Genomic DNA, 16,000 nt, shown 5'->3' on the forward strand with positions numbered 1-16,000 from the left:
AGATTTTGGGGAATAATAGATGTTGAATTTTAGAAGTTATTGAATTGATTTTTATTAATGAGTTTAAGTCTTCCGCATTACTTTCTGTTGATATTATATTGAAATGTTAGGGTTTAGATTGGTTGGTTCGCTCACATAGGAGGGTAAGTGTGGGTGCCAGTCGCGGCTCGATTTTGGGTCGTGACAGCAAGGCAAGAAAAAATAATTGTACTATGCGGGGCGGGCGAGTGGGGTAAAGATTTTGCGGATTTAACCCGCACGCACCCCTCCCATTTGTCATCCCTACCCGTAAATGCTCCAATAATGCATTACATAGTTCAAAATGAGCTTCTTTATCCTTTATGTTTTATATCGAGCTATTGATAATTTTCATCTATTGTCATTTCTATGGTCGGAGTTGGGCCTTCCGACGCTTGTTGAATTGGTACATTAAGATAACGCGCATTCTCAATTATCATGTTGTGCATTATAATACATGAAGTTAATATATCATGTAGCACTCCTTAATTTTTTTTAAAAGTCATATATTGAAAAATTATTTTATAAAAAAGTTAAATTTTATATCTAAAATTAAAATTATTAAAATATTAGATAAAAATAATTAAATATGCAAGATATTTAATTAAAACATATAATTTATATAATATTGTATAGTGAAATAATATTAAAGTATTCAAAAAATATATTGGTGTGATGAATAGTGTTACACCAAATTTGATGTAACACTATTCACACACCAAATTAGATGTAAAAACTGGTGTGGACGGAGCTCAAAATACTAAATTTTTGGATTGGAGATGTTTTATGATCTTATATACATTTTCACCAAAATTTATTTATAATTTACTTATGAAAGCAAAAATAACCAAGATGAGAACATTTATCTAATTAGTTTCATGTATATGAGTGTCTATGACAATTCTTTGTGATATTAAAAATATCACTGTCTTTTCCTTCTAGGTCAAAATAATGAATATTGACGTTTTATTCATAGTAAAATCAATGATTGAAAATTATATAATGCCAGTCATTCTAACTGTTTTTTTATTTTGAATGGATTTTTGTCACTTTTTACGTTTTTGACTGAATTGTTTCTTTTGTTTCTGTCTATGGTTAATAACTGAATCAAACCAAATTTGATAAGAACTAAACTGATAAATACATATTATATTTGGTTTGATTTGGATAATTTTAAAATCAATTAAGTTGGTTTGATTTTAATTAACCGATCTAAACCAACCGGTGAACACCCGAGCAATCGAATGCAACATTGGTGTAGAGGGCGACTAAAATAATATTTTCCCATTGTCTTTTATTGTTTTTGAGATTTCAAGTTAGATTTCCTTGGTGTAATAACCCGGTAGGTCACTTTTGAGAATTTGAACTATTTATTAATTTATTGATGGGTAATTATAGATAAATGACTTAATTGATAGTTAATGAGCTAAAGTGATAATCTATTTAAGACCATATGCCATTTAGCCTATATTTAATGAAATAAGTGAGTTAAATTTATCACCTTTAGTAAATAATTAATTGAGAAAAGAAGAAAAAACGAGAAGAAGGAAAGAACAAGGGTTTCGGCATCGGAACTGCATCCGCATGAGATTTTCAAATTGAAACTCTTTAAATACGTAATGAATTGTAAATTAATGAAGTAATTAATATGTTTTCAATGGGTGGATAAAGAGTAGCAGATTGATTTTTGAAGTTATTGTTGCTTTCAATTAATGTTGCTACACATAGGCTCTTTGAATTTGGGGGAAAAGTTTTAGTGGGTAATTGTTTTAGGTAATTATTGAAATGATTATAAGGTAGTCATAAGGTGATAGTGGGGTGATTGACTCATATTGAAAGTATTGCAAATCTTTCATATAAGTTCGAATGATGTTAATGTTCTTTAATCTCTATACAGGTTAGTCCTTAGGTTGATTTTAGTGTTTCACATTCTTTATTATTATTATTATTATTATTATTATTATTATTATTATTATTATTATTATTATTATTATTATTATAATTATTATTATTATTATTATTATTATATTATGTAAAGAAACAAAAGGTGAGGAAGAGAAAGTGGATTTGGATTAGTGTTTGCAATGGATTAGAGTAACAAATCTGAAAAGTGAGAATTGTTTCGAATTAATAGTCAATGTTGCTTTCTTTTTAATAGAAAGATGTTTAGAGGAGAACTATGATACTTGGTCATTAATAGCCTTATGATAGGATAGGTATGAGGTTTATGTGATAATGATGAGGGGAATGACAAAGTTTGACTCTATAAATTGTTTTCAATCACTATTTTGGTTTGGTTCTTTTTTTAAAAAGTGTTTGTGTTACCACATTATAATTTCATGTTTTTATATATTGAGATAGATAATTAAATATCGGGTAGATTATATTATATGAAAGCAATTAAGGTTGTAGTCTTAACCTTAGGATTGAATTTGAGAAACATGAGAGCTGAAATATTAATTGAAATCAAGATTAGGAACATAAATATAGATTTTGAGTGAGTTTTTGGGTATAGACTATATGCATAGTAATACGAGTGTTGTTAGTTTTGAAATCTTATTGTGGTCATTTGTTTGAATATATTGCTTTGAGTTGGAAGTCCAACGAAAAGAGGAAGACTCAATCCCCGGAGTGATTGTTCGACTATTTGAGGCAAATGGATTTCTAAACCCTTGTTAAGTGTATGAAATTCACGTATTTTCTTGTGGCATGTGTTTGGAAGTAAAGAGACTTGTTGAAAGGTTGACTTTTCCACCTTGATTGATTCTAGTGATAAAAATGGGTAATAAAAGACAATATGATTAACTGTTTGTGTGTCATGGATTGAGAATGGTACGCGTACGTTGCTATAAGGGCAAAATTTATTACTATAGAATGTGGATTGTAATCAAAGAATGCCAAAACATATGTTCATTAGCTGATATATTGTTGACTTGATTTATTAAGTGTGATTATGTTATTTACTAAACTAGTATAACTGTGATAATTGAGGTGATTATATGTCATAGCAATATTTGATTTATTGAGATGTTGCATCATCCATTTTATTTTGATATCATATTGTGCACATTCATTGACATGAGACTTGGCATGAGTAAAGGTCTAACACGTGGAGATCGTCCGTATTGAGATCGAGTATGATTATAATTTGGGCACATGGAGATCGTCCGTGCGAGAAATTAATTATGATTATAAGTTGGGCACGTAGAGATCTGTTACGACCCTACAACACCCCCAAGTCGTAACCAACATATTCGACCTCGAAGAGGTCTTATACAAGCCCTTAGCATTCGTCATAGCATGTATCATAGAACAAAAATGCGGAAAAATTAAAACTTTTACTTTGAAAGTTCAACTTCACTTTATATAAGGAAAATAGAATCTAACTTTGTCACATAACACCATCTAAACATAGGAGAATAGAAAATTGGGACCTAGCCCTTACATCAATATGATTTCTAGAAACAGATAAGTACAACAATGTCTTTCAACATAACAAAAGAACTAAAAGCTAGAACATCATGGCCTTGTCCTCGGACTTGAGGACTCACCAACTTGGAGAAGCAAATCCAAGGGTCATGAGGTCTCAAAGTCCCGAACATACAATGTTTGGGAAAAAGGAAAGAAAATATGGGTTACTCCATCACATGTACTAAATATGACTTCTATATAGAAAAATCATCAATGTATGTATAAAAGGACATTTTAGTCAAAGCATGTTTTTCACCAAGTAAATCCAGTGTGCACATAAAGTAAGTATCATAAGCCAACCCAACATGATATCATCCCAACAAGTAGACAACCCCAAGCAATACTTGTACAATACAAAGAATAGTATCTCATAACCCTATCCCAAGCTAAGTATCACATTAAACAACCTGCCTCATACACACATTCATAATATCATTACGTCATATCTGGTCATAGTCTTATAGATCATACATAAATTGTCATACACAAATCATAAGCAACATAGTCATAAGAGAACACCACTACAACCATCTGTTAGAATCCCACAAGTGCAATGCGTAAAAGAAGTCTCATACCCTCCCTTACACTATGTAACACCCCTTAAGAAAGCCCTAGTTAGAGTCATACATTTCATTCATTCATTTACTTTTACATTTGGGAAAGAGGTTGAAATAACCGACATGAGACCATGAGTGCTACATGGAATACAGTGTTCTACTCCCACACCAAAAAGAGAAGGTCAACACTTGCCTAAGGTGTAACCTTCCATACATAACTATCTAGGTGGATCCACTAAGATAGAGTCCTGTGTGGGCACATAGTTAAGGGTCAAAAAGATTCTTACAAGGAACCCTAACTTCCTAAACGTAAAGGTTTCCATCTCATTAGACTACATGTATATTAGGAATCCATACTTGCTATACGTGAGGAAACCCATGTGGGGAGTCGGACTTATTGAACGTGAGACCCACATCTCATTTACATGCCCTTTGAGTGCTAAGCATCTATTCCCTTTAGAAATCATCTTTAGCCATCACATAAGTTCACACTAGCCTTTACTAGACTCTTAAGTAAACATCTTATCATAATAGTTCATGGAGATTCATAAGTGAGAACAATCCTTTCACTTAAGGAACACTAGTAAGTGAGTAAACCTTTCACTTTAACATTACATTATAATCATGAGAACTACCTTTTAATCATATAACAATCATACCATATCATACTTACATACTTCATAGCTAATTCAAGTGTATAGGGTTAAGGATGAGGGGACCTTATCATCAACACCACAATAACACATTAGATATAGCATCATTACTATTCAAGAAATTCATCTTTCATACTTGAGTACAAGGAAGAACCAACATTCATACCTTCTTAACCTTCATCAGACTTCATGCTTCAATCACCCAACAATGCATAACCAACACATAATATAAGGTAATTCATGAAGCAATAACATAAATAATTCAAATATAACCAATTGATATATTCATCATTTTCAATCAACTCATCATATCAAATCCAAGATTTATGAAATTGGGGAAGAGCATGGGTCTAAGGGAATTCCAAGGGAACAACAACAATTATCCATCGTTATACTCCTAAAAAACCTTAAGTAATCATAATTCATTATAATTGGTTCATATTTTTGTTTTTCAAAGAAGACCCATGTGTGAAGAGAAACCCTAGATTCGGGGGATTTTGAAACCATCTTTGGAGGGACCTCTTAGGGAAAGGAATCCCAAGAGTGAAAGAAATCATACCTTAAGAAAGATTTAGCCACAAAATTGGGTTGAATCCCTTGAGAATTGATCCTCTTGTTGGAGCTCCAAAGTTCTTCAATGATGGTTTGAGGACTGAGAACCTAGTGAGAAGGTAGAGCTTTTAACTTTTTTCTTTTGATTGTAATTATGAGTTTAGTTTTTAATTGGGGAATGAGCGTAAAATGACAAAAAATATATATATCTTAAGCCTCCTAAAATACCCAAAACACCCCTACACTAGTTGGATCTTAAAACAAAATTCCAACTTGATTTTTCATGAAATTTCCAATTTTGTCAAATCTGGGATGTGGGCGCGCGACGCGCCATGGAATTCAAATCTTTTTAAAAAAAATATATTTTGAGACAGAAGACCGATACTGAGCTGTAATTTCCAGAAATTGGAAATAGGCGCACGACGCGTCCTCACTTCGTTTTGCATCTTTAGACCCTCTAAACTTCCACGACTCTTTCCCCAAACACTTATGACTGTAATTAACCCTTTATCATTCATCGGATTAGACTCTAGTTAAGGTCATAGAATTTTCAGGGTGTGTCAATACTCTCCCTTAGAAATATTCGTCCCTGAATGAAACCTTAAACCTTTTTACGGGAAAAAGAAAGAGACTCAAGACTAGCAGTCCAACAAAAAACAATATTAAAATGAGTCACTGCTCATATGAGGAATTCTCAACTCTTTTCAACACATAATCATATATCAAAATATAGGAACTTAATCTACAACTCATCACATACAAATGCTCATCATTTCATATCATATAAAGAGGAACTACCTTTTCCATTGCAACATGAGCTCAATATGAACATTAAAGAGTTGACATGATAGTTTCTTCTTACAAAAACATCAGGCATGCTCCATACAATTCTCATGACGACAATACAACATAATACATATAAGTTCAAGTCAATCATGACGAACATAGTTCATGAAAATTCAATTTAAACATGAATTTCTATAAGAATATGCACATATTAGAAAATCATGATGAGTTCAAGATTATAGAAAATTCTAATTTAAGAGAAACTACTAACCTCAACTTTGTCAAAGAGTGAGAAGAAAAAGATGAGGATAGCAAGACTTCATGTCGGCCTCGGCCTCCCATGTTGCACCCTCAACTAGATCGTTCCTCCATAGGACTTTTACAGAGGCAACCTCTTTATTCCTCAATTTCTTAACTTGACAATATAAGTAAGAAAGATTCCCACTCACCCCTAAACCTTCAAAAGGGAGAATAGACACCGGGTCACCTATACATTTCTTACGCATAGAAACATGGAATATCGGGTGAATCGAGGCCAATTCATTGAGCAATTTCAACTCATATGCGACATTCCCAACTTGCTTTAAAATTTCATACAGGCCCCCATACCGGGGACTAATTTTCTTTTTCTTCCAAATCTCATTACTATCTTCATGGGTGAAATCTTCAAGTAGACCCAATCACCTACTTCAAACTCAAGGTCCATCTTCCTATTGTCGACATAAGACTTTTGTCGACTTTGAGTCGTTTTTAGCCTATCCCTTATAACTCAAACTTTTTTATGGGCTTTATAAACTAACTCGGGACCAAAGAGAGAAAACTCACCTACCTCATACCACCCAACCAGAGATCTACACTTCCTCCCATAAAGCGCCTGAAATGGTGCCATCGCAATACTCGAATGGTAGCTATTGTTGTTGGAAAACTCTATCAAATAAAGGTGGTCATCCCAATTATCTTTGAAGTCAATGACACATGCTCTAAACATATCTTCTAGGGATTTAATGGTACGTTCCGATTGACCATCCGTCTTGGGATGAAATGCGGTGCTAAGTTTTACCTCATACCAATCCACTTTGAAAAGCCTTCTAAAATGGGAGGTGAATTGGGTACCTCTATCCGAGATGATGGACAAAGGGAGCCATGCAACCTCACTATTTCCTTGAGGTACAACTCGGCATAATCTTTCACCGAATAAGTGACTTTGATGGGAAGAAAATATGCTGACTTGGTCAATCTATCAACAATGACCCAAATCGAGTCATGTTGCCTTCGAGTGCGAGACAACCCAACTATAAAGTCCATGTTGATATCCTCCCACTTCCATGTGAGAATGTCTAAATTTTGGGTTAGGCCACCCGGCCTTTGATGCTTGACTTTGACTTGTTGGCAATTTAGACACTTAGCCACAAAGTCTGCAATGTCCCTTTTCATGTTGTTCCACCAATAGGTTTCTCATAAGTCACGATACATCTTTGTGGCACCCGGATGAATGGAATATCGGAAACCATGGGCTTCTTCCACAGTCAATTCCCTTAAGCCATCTACAATCGGTACACAAAACCTTTCTTGGTGCCTAAGCACCCCATCTCCTCCTTGAGAGAATGATTAATTAGATTTACTAACAAAATAATTCCTTTAACTCCATCAATAGAGGATCAAGGTGTTGCTTAGATTTCACCTAAACCACTAAAGACAACTTGGAGGTATGACGAACCATGAACCACCCTTTGGAGAGTCTTCGAGTCGAACACCCAATCGGGCCAACCTATGTACCTCTTTTACTTACTCCTTCTTATATAAACAACATGAGTCACACTACCCATAAACATTGATTCAAAGCATCTGCAACCACATTAGCTTTCCCAGGATGGTAAAGGACACTCATATCATAATCTTTTAAAAGCTCTAACCACATTCTTTGGTAAAAATTCAAATCTTTCTGAGTGAACACATATTGGAGACTCTTATGATCGTTGAACACATCAACATGTATGTTATAGAGATAGTGTCTCCAAATTTTCAAAGCAAACACTACAACTGCTAGTTCAAGGTCATGATTTTGGGTAGTTTTTCTATTGAACCTTGAGTTTCCTAGAGGCATATGCTATCACCTTACCATGTTGCATGAGGAAACAACCCAAACCTACTCGAGAAGCGTCACAATAAACCACAAACCCTTCGGTACCCTCTGGTAAGGTCAATACCAAAGCAGTGGTGAGTTTATCTTTCAATAATGGGAAGATCTTTTCACATGATTCCAACCATTCGAATTTGGACTTCTTTTGGGTCAAGGTCATTAGTGGAGATGCGATAGATGAAAATCCCTCAACAAACCTCCTATAGTACCCGACCAAACCCAAAAAGCTTCAGATGTTGGTAGGATTCAAAGTTCTAGGCCAACTTTTGACCGCATTTGTATTTCTTGGATCAACCTCTACACCTTAGCTAGAGATAATGTGACTAAGAAAAGCAACCGATCTCAACCAGAATTCACATTTATCAAATTTAGCAAAAAGTTGGTTATCCTTGAGGACTTGCAACACTATCCTCAAATGGTTCATATGATGATTCTCACTTTTAGAGTTTATCAAGATGTCTCCAAGGAAGGATCATGTTTGGACATTTGAGTGAACTTGAGGCTATACTCCTTCATACTCATACCCACTTGACGAAGATTGATGCATTCTTGCATTTTCCTCTCCCGTAATTCCAAGGTGAAGAACCTATCAAGGAAATCCGTCTTGAATGAAGCCAAACTACCTGACCTTTTCTAACGGGTCTCTTATCCTTCCATTGTTCATACCAAACTTGAGCCACATCTTTGAGTTTGTGAGCGGCTAATTCCGCCTTTCCTTGAGAAGACACACCCATAACATCTAGCACCTTGGAAACCTCATCAATGAACCCTTGCTGGTCCTCCTCCACTTAGGAACCAAAGAAAGTAGGGCGAATTTATCCCTGTGAAATCCCTAATCCTAGAATACATAGTGTTAGCATTGGGGTTCACTTGAGTCAAGCTATTCATAGCAACTTGAGTGACTAACACTTGAGTCAAGCTATGAATAGCCTCCCTCATCTCAAAATAAGACATAACCCTTTCTTCAATAGGAACTTGAGGGTTTTGAGGAGGTTGAGGGGGAACCACCTCATTCACTTACTCCTCCTCGGCCCTCCTAGTATTAGTCCTTCTTTTATTCATTAAATATAAGCACAAGAATAGGATTAGAAGAAAGAAATAGATAGAGTTAAGACTTTTAGGCACGACTAATGAATGTCAAATGAGTCAAAGTTCCCAAGTATCTTATAGCCTCTCATTCACAATTGTGGCGTGTTTCACACCCATGAACAATACTCTACTTGACGTGGTATTTTGTGACATCAATCCTACATTATTCTCAACCTTATGCTCTAATACCGAGCTTGTTATGATCCGAGAGCACCCTCAAGTCGTAATCGGTGTATTCGACCTCGAGGTCTTATACAAGCCCTTAGCATTCGTCATAGTATGTATCATATAATAAAAATGCGGAAAAAGTAAAACTTTTACTTTGGAAGTTCAACTTCACTTTATATAAGGAAAATAGAATCTAATCATTACACCATCTAGACATAAGAGAACATAAATTTGGGACTTAGTCCTTACATCAATAAGAAGTCTAGAAATAGGAAAGTATAAAAATATCTTCAACATAAAAAAAGAACTAAAAGCTAGAGCATAATGGCCTTGTCCTCGGACTTGAGGACTCACCAACTTGGAGAAGCATATCCAAGGGTCTTGAGGAATAGCCTTGAAATCTTCTCAAAGTCCAGAACATACAATGTTTGGGAAAAAGGGAAGAAAATATGGGTTAGTCCATCACATGTACTAAATATGACTTCTATGTATAAAAATCATCAATGTATGTATAAAAGAACATTTTAGTCAAAACATGTTTTTCACCAAGTAAATCCAGTGTGCACATAAAGTAAGCATCATAAGCCAACCCAACATGATATCATCCCAACAAGTAGACAACCCCAAGCAATACTTGTGCAATGCAAAGAAAAGGAATCTCATAACCCTATCCCAAGCTAGGTATCACATTAAGCAACCTACCTCATATATTCATTCATAATATCATAATGTCATATCTGGTCATACTCTTGGAGATCATACATAAATTGTCATGCACAAATCATAAGCAACATAGTCATAAGAGAACACACTACAACCATCTCTTAGAATCCCACAAGTGCAATGCGTAAGAGAAGTCTCATACCCTCCCTTACACTATGTAACACCCCTTAAGAAAGCCCTAATGAGAGTTCATACATTTCATTCATTCATTTACTTTTACATTAGGGAAAGAGGTTGCAATAACCGACATGAGACCATGAGTGCTACATGGAATACGGTGTTGTACTCCCACACCAAAAAGAGAGGGTCAACACTTGCCTAAGGTGTAGCCTTCCGTACATAACTATCTAGGTGGATCCACTAAGATAGAGTCCTATGTGGGCACATAGTTAATGGTCAAGGAGATTCTTACTAGAAACCCTAACTTTCTAAGCGTAAAGGTTTCCATCTCATTAGACTACACATATATTAGGAATCCATACTTGCTATACGTGAGGAAACCCATGTGGGGAGTCGGACTTATTGAACATGAGACCCCATCTCATTTACATGCCCTTTGAGTGCTAAGCATCTATTCCCTTTAAAATCATCTTTTAGCCATCATATAAGTTCACACTAGCCTTTACTAGACTCTTATGTAAACATCTTATCATAATAGCTCATGGAGATTCATAAGTGAGAACAATCCTTTCACTTAAGGAACACTAGTAAGTGAGTAAACCTTTCACTTTAACATTACATTATAATCATGAGAACTACCTTTTAATCATATAACAGTCATACCATATCATACTCACAAACTTCATAGTTAATTCAAGTGTATAGGGTTAAGGATGAGGGAACCTTATCATCAACACCATAATAACACATTAGATATAGCATCATTACTATCCAAGAAATTCATCTTTCTACTTGAGTACAAGGAAGAACCAACATTCATACCTTCTTGCCCTTCATCGGACTTCATGCTTCAATCACCTAACAATGCATAACCAACAAATAATATAAGGTAATTCATGAATCAATAACATAATTAGTTCAAATATAACCAATGGATATATTCATCATTTTCAATCAATTCATCATATCAAATCCAAGATTTATGAAATTGGGGAAGAACATGGGTCCAAGGGAATTCCAAGCGAACAACAACAATTATCCATCGTTATACACCTAAACAACCATAAGTAATCATAATTCATTATATAATTGGTTCATAATTTTGTTTTTCAGAGAAGACCCATGTGTAGAGAAAAACCTAGATTCGGGGGATTTTGAAACCATATTTGGAGGGACCTCTTAGGGAAAGGAATTCCAAGAGCGAAAGAAATCATAGCTTAAGAAAGATTTTCCCTTCTCCTTGTCTGAGGTTTCTTATGGAGATTTGATGAGGTAGCTGCTTGTCATTTCAGCGGACATTCTTACTCCTATATATGATCTTATTCTACTCTAGAAACAATGTCATATGAGACTTGTATTTTTCTTTTGATTCAGTTGTAATACTTAGAGGCTTGTACACGTGACAACCAAGTTATGGGGTTTAATTAAGTTGACCTTGTTTTCTGCAGTATTTTGTAGTGTTAGACTTTTATTCACGTTTTACTTCCGCATCCACTATATTAATTGGATTTTAGGCTGACTTGTCTTGATGGGATAAGACGAGTGTCATCACGTCCATTTTTGGATCGTGACACTTGGTCATTTACTCGTGTATAAATTTGTGTTTAAAATATATAATATCTCATTTATTTAATATTGTACACTTGTGAAGAAGTTTAAATTATTGAATTCACCCATTTTAATTGATTAAAATTATGTTCAACCTAAATTATCCAAATGTTTTCTGGTGGAGCGAAATGAAGATATATAGAGGATTCCCTAATATAATATACTTATTAACATACATGTGATTAATATCTTAAGGAAGAAGTAAAGAGGCTTCCTCATTCATATTTAAGTTTAAAAGTGATTACACCATGACATTTCCAATCTCATAGATAAATAATGACACCAACACAACTTATATTTCCACACTAGCATATGATATTTGATGTGTACCATGAAGCACAAAGAACATAAAACCCAAAGTCTATAAAGATAAGTATGGCTAGAAGGCCATAGAAGCAATCAAGTCTACCCTTGTTAATACTCTCACCTACCCATCCATTATTAATATTTGTGGTGGTCACCTTCTTAACAATAGATATCAAGAGGCTACTAAAGAAGAAACCAAGTGCCATAGTAGTAAGGAAGAGACCAGTGCTCATTGTTTTCATTCCTTTAGGTGATTGTGTAATGAATAAATCCAATTGTCCTGTATACATGAAGCCAACTCCTGCACCTACCAAAAAGAACTGTGGGATCAACAAAAAGACACTTATTGGTAAGGTGTTAGGTGTCTCTTCATTTTCTTTTGCAATTGATAGTCGTTTAACTTCTATTATTGATGCAACACCCATACCCAAACAAGATAGAAATAGACCTATTCCTATCTTTTGTAAACTTGTCAAACCTGCAAAAAATAAACATAAAATCATGAAGAAATTCTTGCATTTTAATTGATGAAATTAGTTTTTACTATAGTTTGATAATATTGTCTATGTAAAACAATGATATTCCCTCTATTTCATAAAAGAATGACATACTTTTCCTTTTAGTCTGTTTAAAAAAATTGACCCTTTTTTTCTACAACAGTTTAATCACGTGACATGTTCAGTGCCACAAGATGAAATGACATTTTAATACATATGACATAATTTTAATTTAAGATCAGATTGAAAAGTCTTTTTTATTTAATTAAATTTCGCTTCAAATCAAACTAGATTGTTCTTTTTAAAACGGAGAGAATATATATAGTAAGAATAGTCACAAACAACAAATTAAAAAATGAACATTTTTGTGATATAAAACACATATTATGTTACCTGATTTCTTTGCTGTCCATATTTTCAAGAAAGGTAGAATTAAACGATCATATGTTGCAAGAGAGATTAATATAGCTGATACAAAGAAGGCAGTGAGAGATGCAGCTGGTATTCTGAAGTTGCCAACTGATCTATCCATTGTAGATGCTTGTTCTACTGAAAAGGTAACAAGTTGTGCATATGCTGTCCAAAATAAAATAGTTGTTGTCCAAATTGGTAATAATCTAATCATCATTTTTACTTCCTCCACTTTTGTCACTGACGAAATTCTCCAAGGATTTTCAGCCAAAGAATTAATACATTCATAATCTTCCTTTGTCATAATTGCAGCCTTGTCCAATATTCTATAAATTAAGATACAATACTTAAATAAGACATAATTTCAAAAATAAATTAATATAGACTACTATAGATTATAAAATCCCTTAAATTTGTAATTAGATAGTACTCCAAATGGTTGAGTCGTGTCTTTATATATTATAAGAGAAAAAGTTTGTTCTCTCTGACCGTTAAAATTTGTAGATGAGGTGTTACCGCCTTTCAATGTGAGATATTAAAACAAATAAAATCCTGAGTTATAATATAGTTATTTATTACTTATTTTGTTTTAATTTGTTTGTACAATTTTGATTTGACATAGAGTTTTAAAAAATAAAAAAGGCTTCTAAATTTTATTTTAAATTAAAAATATGTAGAATGTATTAAAATATATCTTTTTAAATTAATTTTGTGATTTAAAATATATCATGTAAAAAGTTTAAATTAAAGAGCTGTAAAAAAAAGGATATTATTTTTTAAATTGGAGCAAGAAAAAAATTAAACAAATATAAACTGAAATGAATAAAATATTTGCTAAACCAAGATAAAATTAATTAATTTTTTCATTTTCCTCTTAAAATTAGTCCTTTTTAATGTATAAATATCTTAAAATTCCAAAAAAGTTCCTACATTGTTAATTTTTGTATGGATAGACAAGACACATAAATAAAGTGTATAAAAAAGAATAAAAACATAAATTAGTAAATATATTCTTTTTGGTGTGTAATGAATATAAGACAAATGGACAATTTCCTAGGGGTGTACATAATTGATTTGGTTTGGGTTTTTCAAATATCAAATTAAATTATTTTGTATCGAATTTTTAAATTTATAAATTTATAAAACTTGGATTTTTCAACTTCGGGGTTTTTTCGGATTTCTTTGAGTTTTTTTCGAATTTTTGGGTTTTTTCGATAAAGTATTCATACAAACATATAATTTACTTGTACTTCAAATATTTATTTAGTCCTACAAAATGCAACTATCTAAGTTATTTATCAAGAAATAACAAAAAAATATGATATGATTAATGACACTAAAATATCCAACAAAAAATAATAATAAAATCGCATAAAACAAATATTGCAAATTAATAAGTCATAATGATATAGATTATAATTTAAGATACTAAATCATGCTAAAATAAGTTTAGTAAGTATTAGTTACATGACTAAATACTAAAAGAAAGTAAAATTAGATTATGTATTTTAATTGTCTAAATCTATATAAAACTAAAGAACAAATATTCAATATTATTGTCATTCTTAGTGTTGAATTGATTTTCCTTGTGCATTAGTATTAATTTGATTTTTTTAACTTTACTATATCTTTACTACATCATTAAGAATTCTAACTTCCAAGCATGAAATAAATATATTAAAAGATAAAAACTATGAAAAAGTATAAGAGATATCAAAGTAAGTATTTTTACGTATAAAATAAAATTTTAAAATTATATATATAATGTTGGGTTGGTTTGGTTTGGTTTCGGGTTTTTTTTTTTTTTTAAGTTGAAACCAAACTAATCCACCAAATATAGTCGGGTTTTTTTTCCAACACCAAATCAAGTCAAACCAAACCACTAGTCGATTTTATTTTTGGTTTGACTCGATTTGCGATTTGATTTGGTTTTCGGTTCGATTTTATACACCCCTCTCCCTTGGTCCCATATTATATAGACACTTTCTATTTTATATGTGATTAAGAAATCATTAATAGATTGATTAATTTTACTATTTTATCCTTGGTTTATATCAATACATATAAAATTTAGTTAGAAAAAGATATTCATAGAGCTTAGAAATAGCTAGTATTCAGAATTGTTCAAATGCCATACTAATTATATGGGTAAAGTAAAAAAACTTAAGTTTATTTTTATTCTGATTTAATTAGTGATCAAGTGATATGAGATAACTTTTTTAATAAGATATTCATCATCTTATATGAGACAGAAGGAATAAGCACCGGAATTGATCAGTGTGAGAAATTCTTGAAGAGTTTGAATTATCTTCATATAGAAAAGAATCATTCGTAGGAAGTTGAAGTCTTCTTTTCCTAATTGCAGCAATTAGAACGTGAAGAATTTGAGCAATAGGACTTTTCATAGTTTTCTTGTATCTATACCTTTTAGTCCCTGACAAAAACATGAGAATAGCAACCAACATAGAGAAAGAACAAATTCCATAACCCCAACTTCTACCAACTTCATCTTGTATATAAACAAGGACAGTAACAGCCAACAAAGTCCCAAGAGTTATGAAGAAAAAGAACCAATTGAAAAATAGTGTCAATTGAGCCTTTTCTTCTTCATTAGTTTCATCAAATTGGTCAGTGCAAAATCCTGAAACACTTGATTTTAAGCCACCTGTTCCTAATGCCATCAGATATAAAGATATGTATAGAACTGACATTTGAGATGTAGTTGCTTGTTCACAATTGCTACTTTTGAGTGAATAATGGATATTACATGGAGTTGGTTGAAGTTGTGGAAGCTTTGTTGATATAGCTAACATGCCAGTCCCCTGTTTACAATGAATTAAATGCTATGTGAGATATTGATGCAATGTACCAATAATTAAAATATATATATATATATATATA

General features: G+C 32.8%; 1 protein-coding gene across 1 annotated transcript in view; it reads right to left on the reverse strand.

Annotated features, from left to right (window-relative positions):
• Window positions 1-12,190: 12,190 nt before the first annotated feature.
• Window positions 12,191-16,000, reverse strand: part of LOC107028220 (protein NRT1/ PTR FAMILY 6.2-like) — a 6,725-nt gene continuing 2,915 nt past the window's right edge. The window contains exons 3-5 of the mRNA XM_015229262.1: window positions 15,365-15,921; window positions 13,082-13,425; window positions 12,191-12,669 (exon numbers count right to left, since the gene is read on the reverse strand). Of these exons, the coding sequence (XP_015084748.1) occupies window positions 12,191-12,669; window positions 13,082-13,425; window positions 15,365-15,921 (1,380 nt within the window). The remainder of the gene's footprint in view (window positions 12,670-13,081; window positions 13,426-15,364; window positions 15,922-16,000) is intronic.

The sequence above is a fragment of the Solanum pennellii genome, chromosome 8, assembly GCF_001406875.1.
Source record: "Solanum pennellii chromosome 8, SPENNV200".
In the NCBI taxonomy this organism is placed as follows: domain Eukaryota; kingdom Viridiplantae; phylum Streptophyta; class Magnoliopsida; order Solanales; family Solanaceae; genus Solanum; species Solanum pennellii.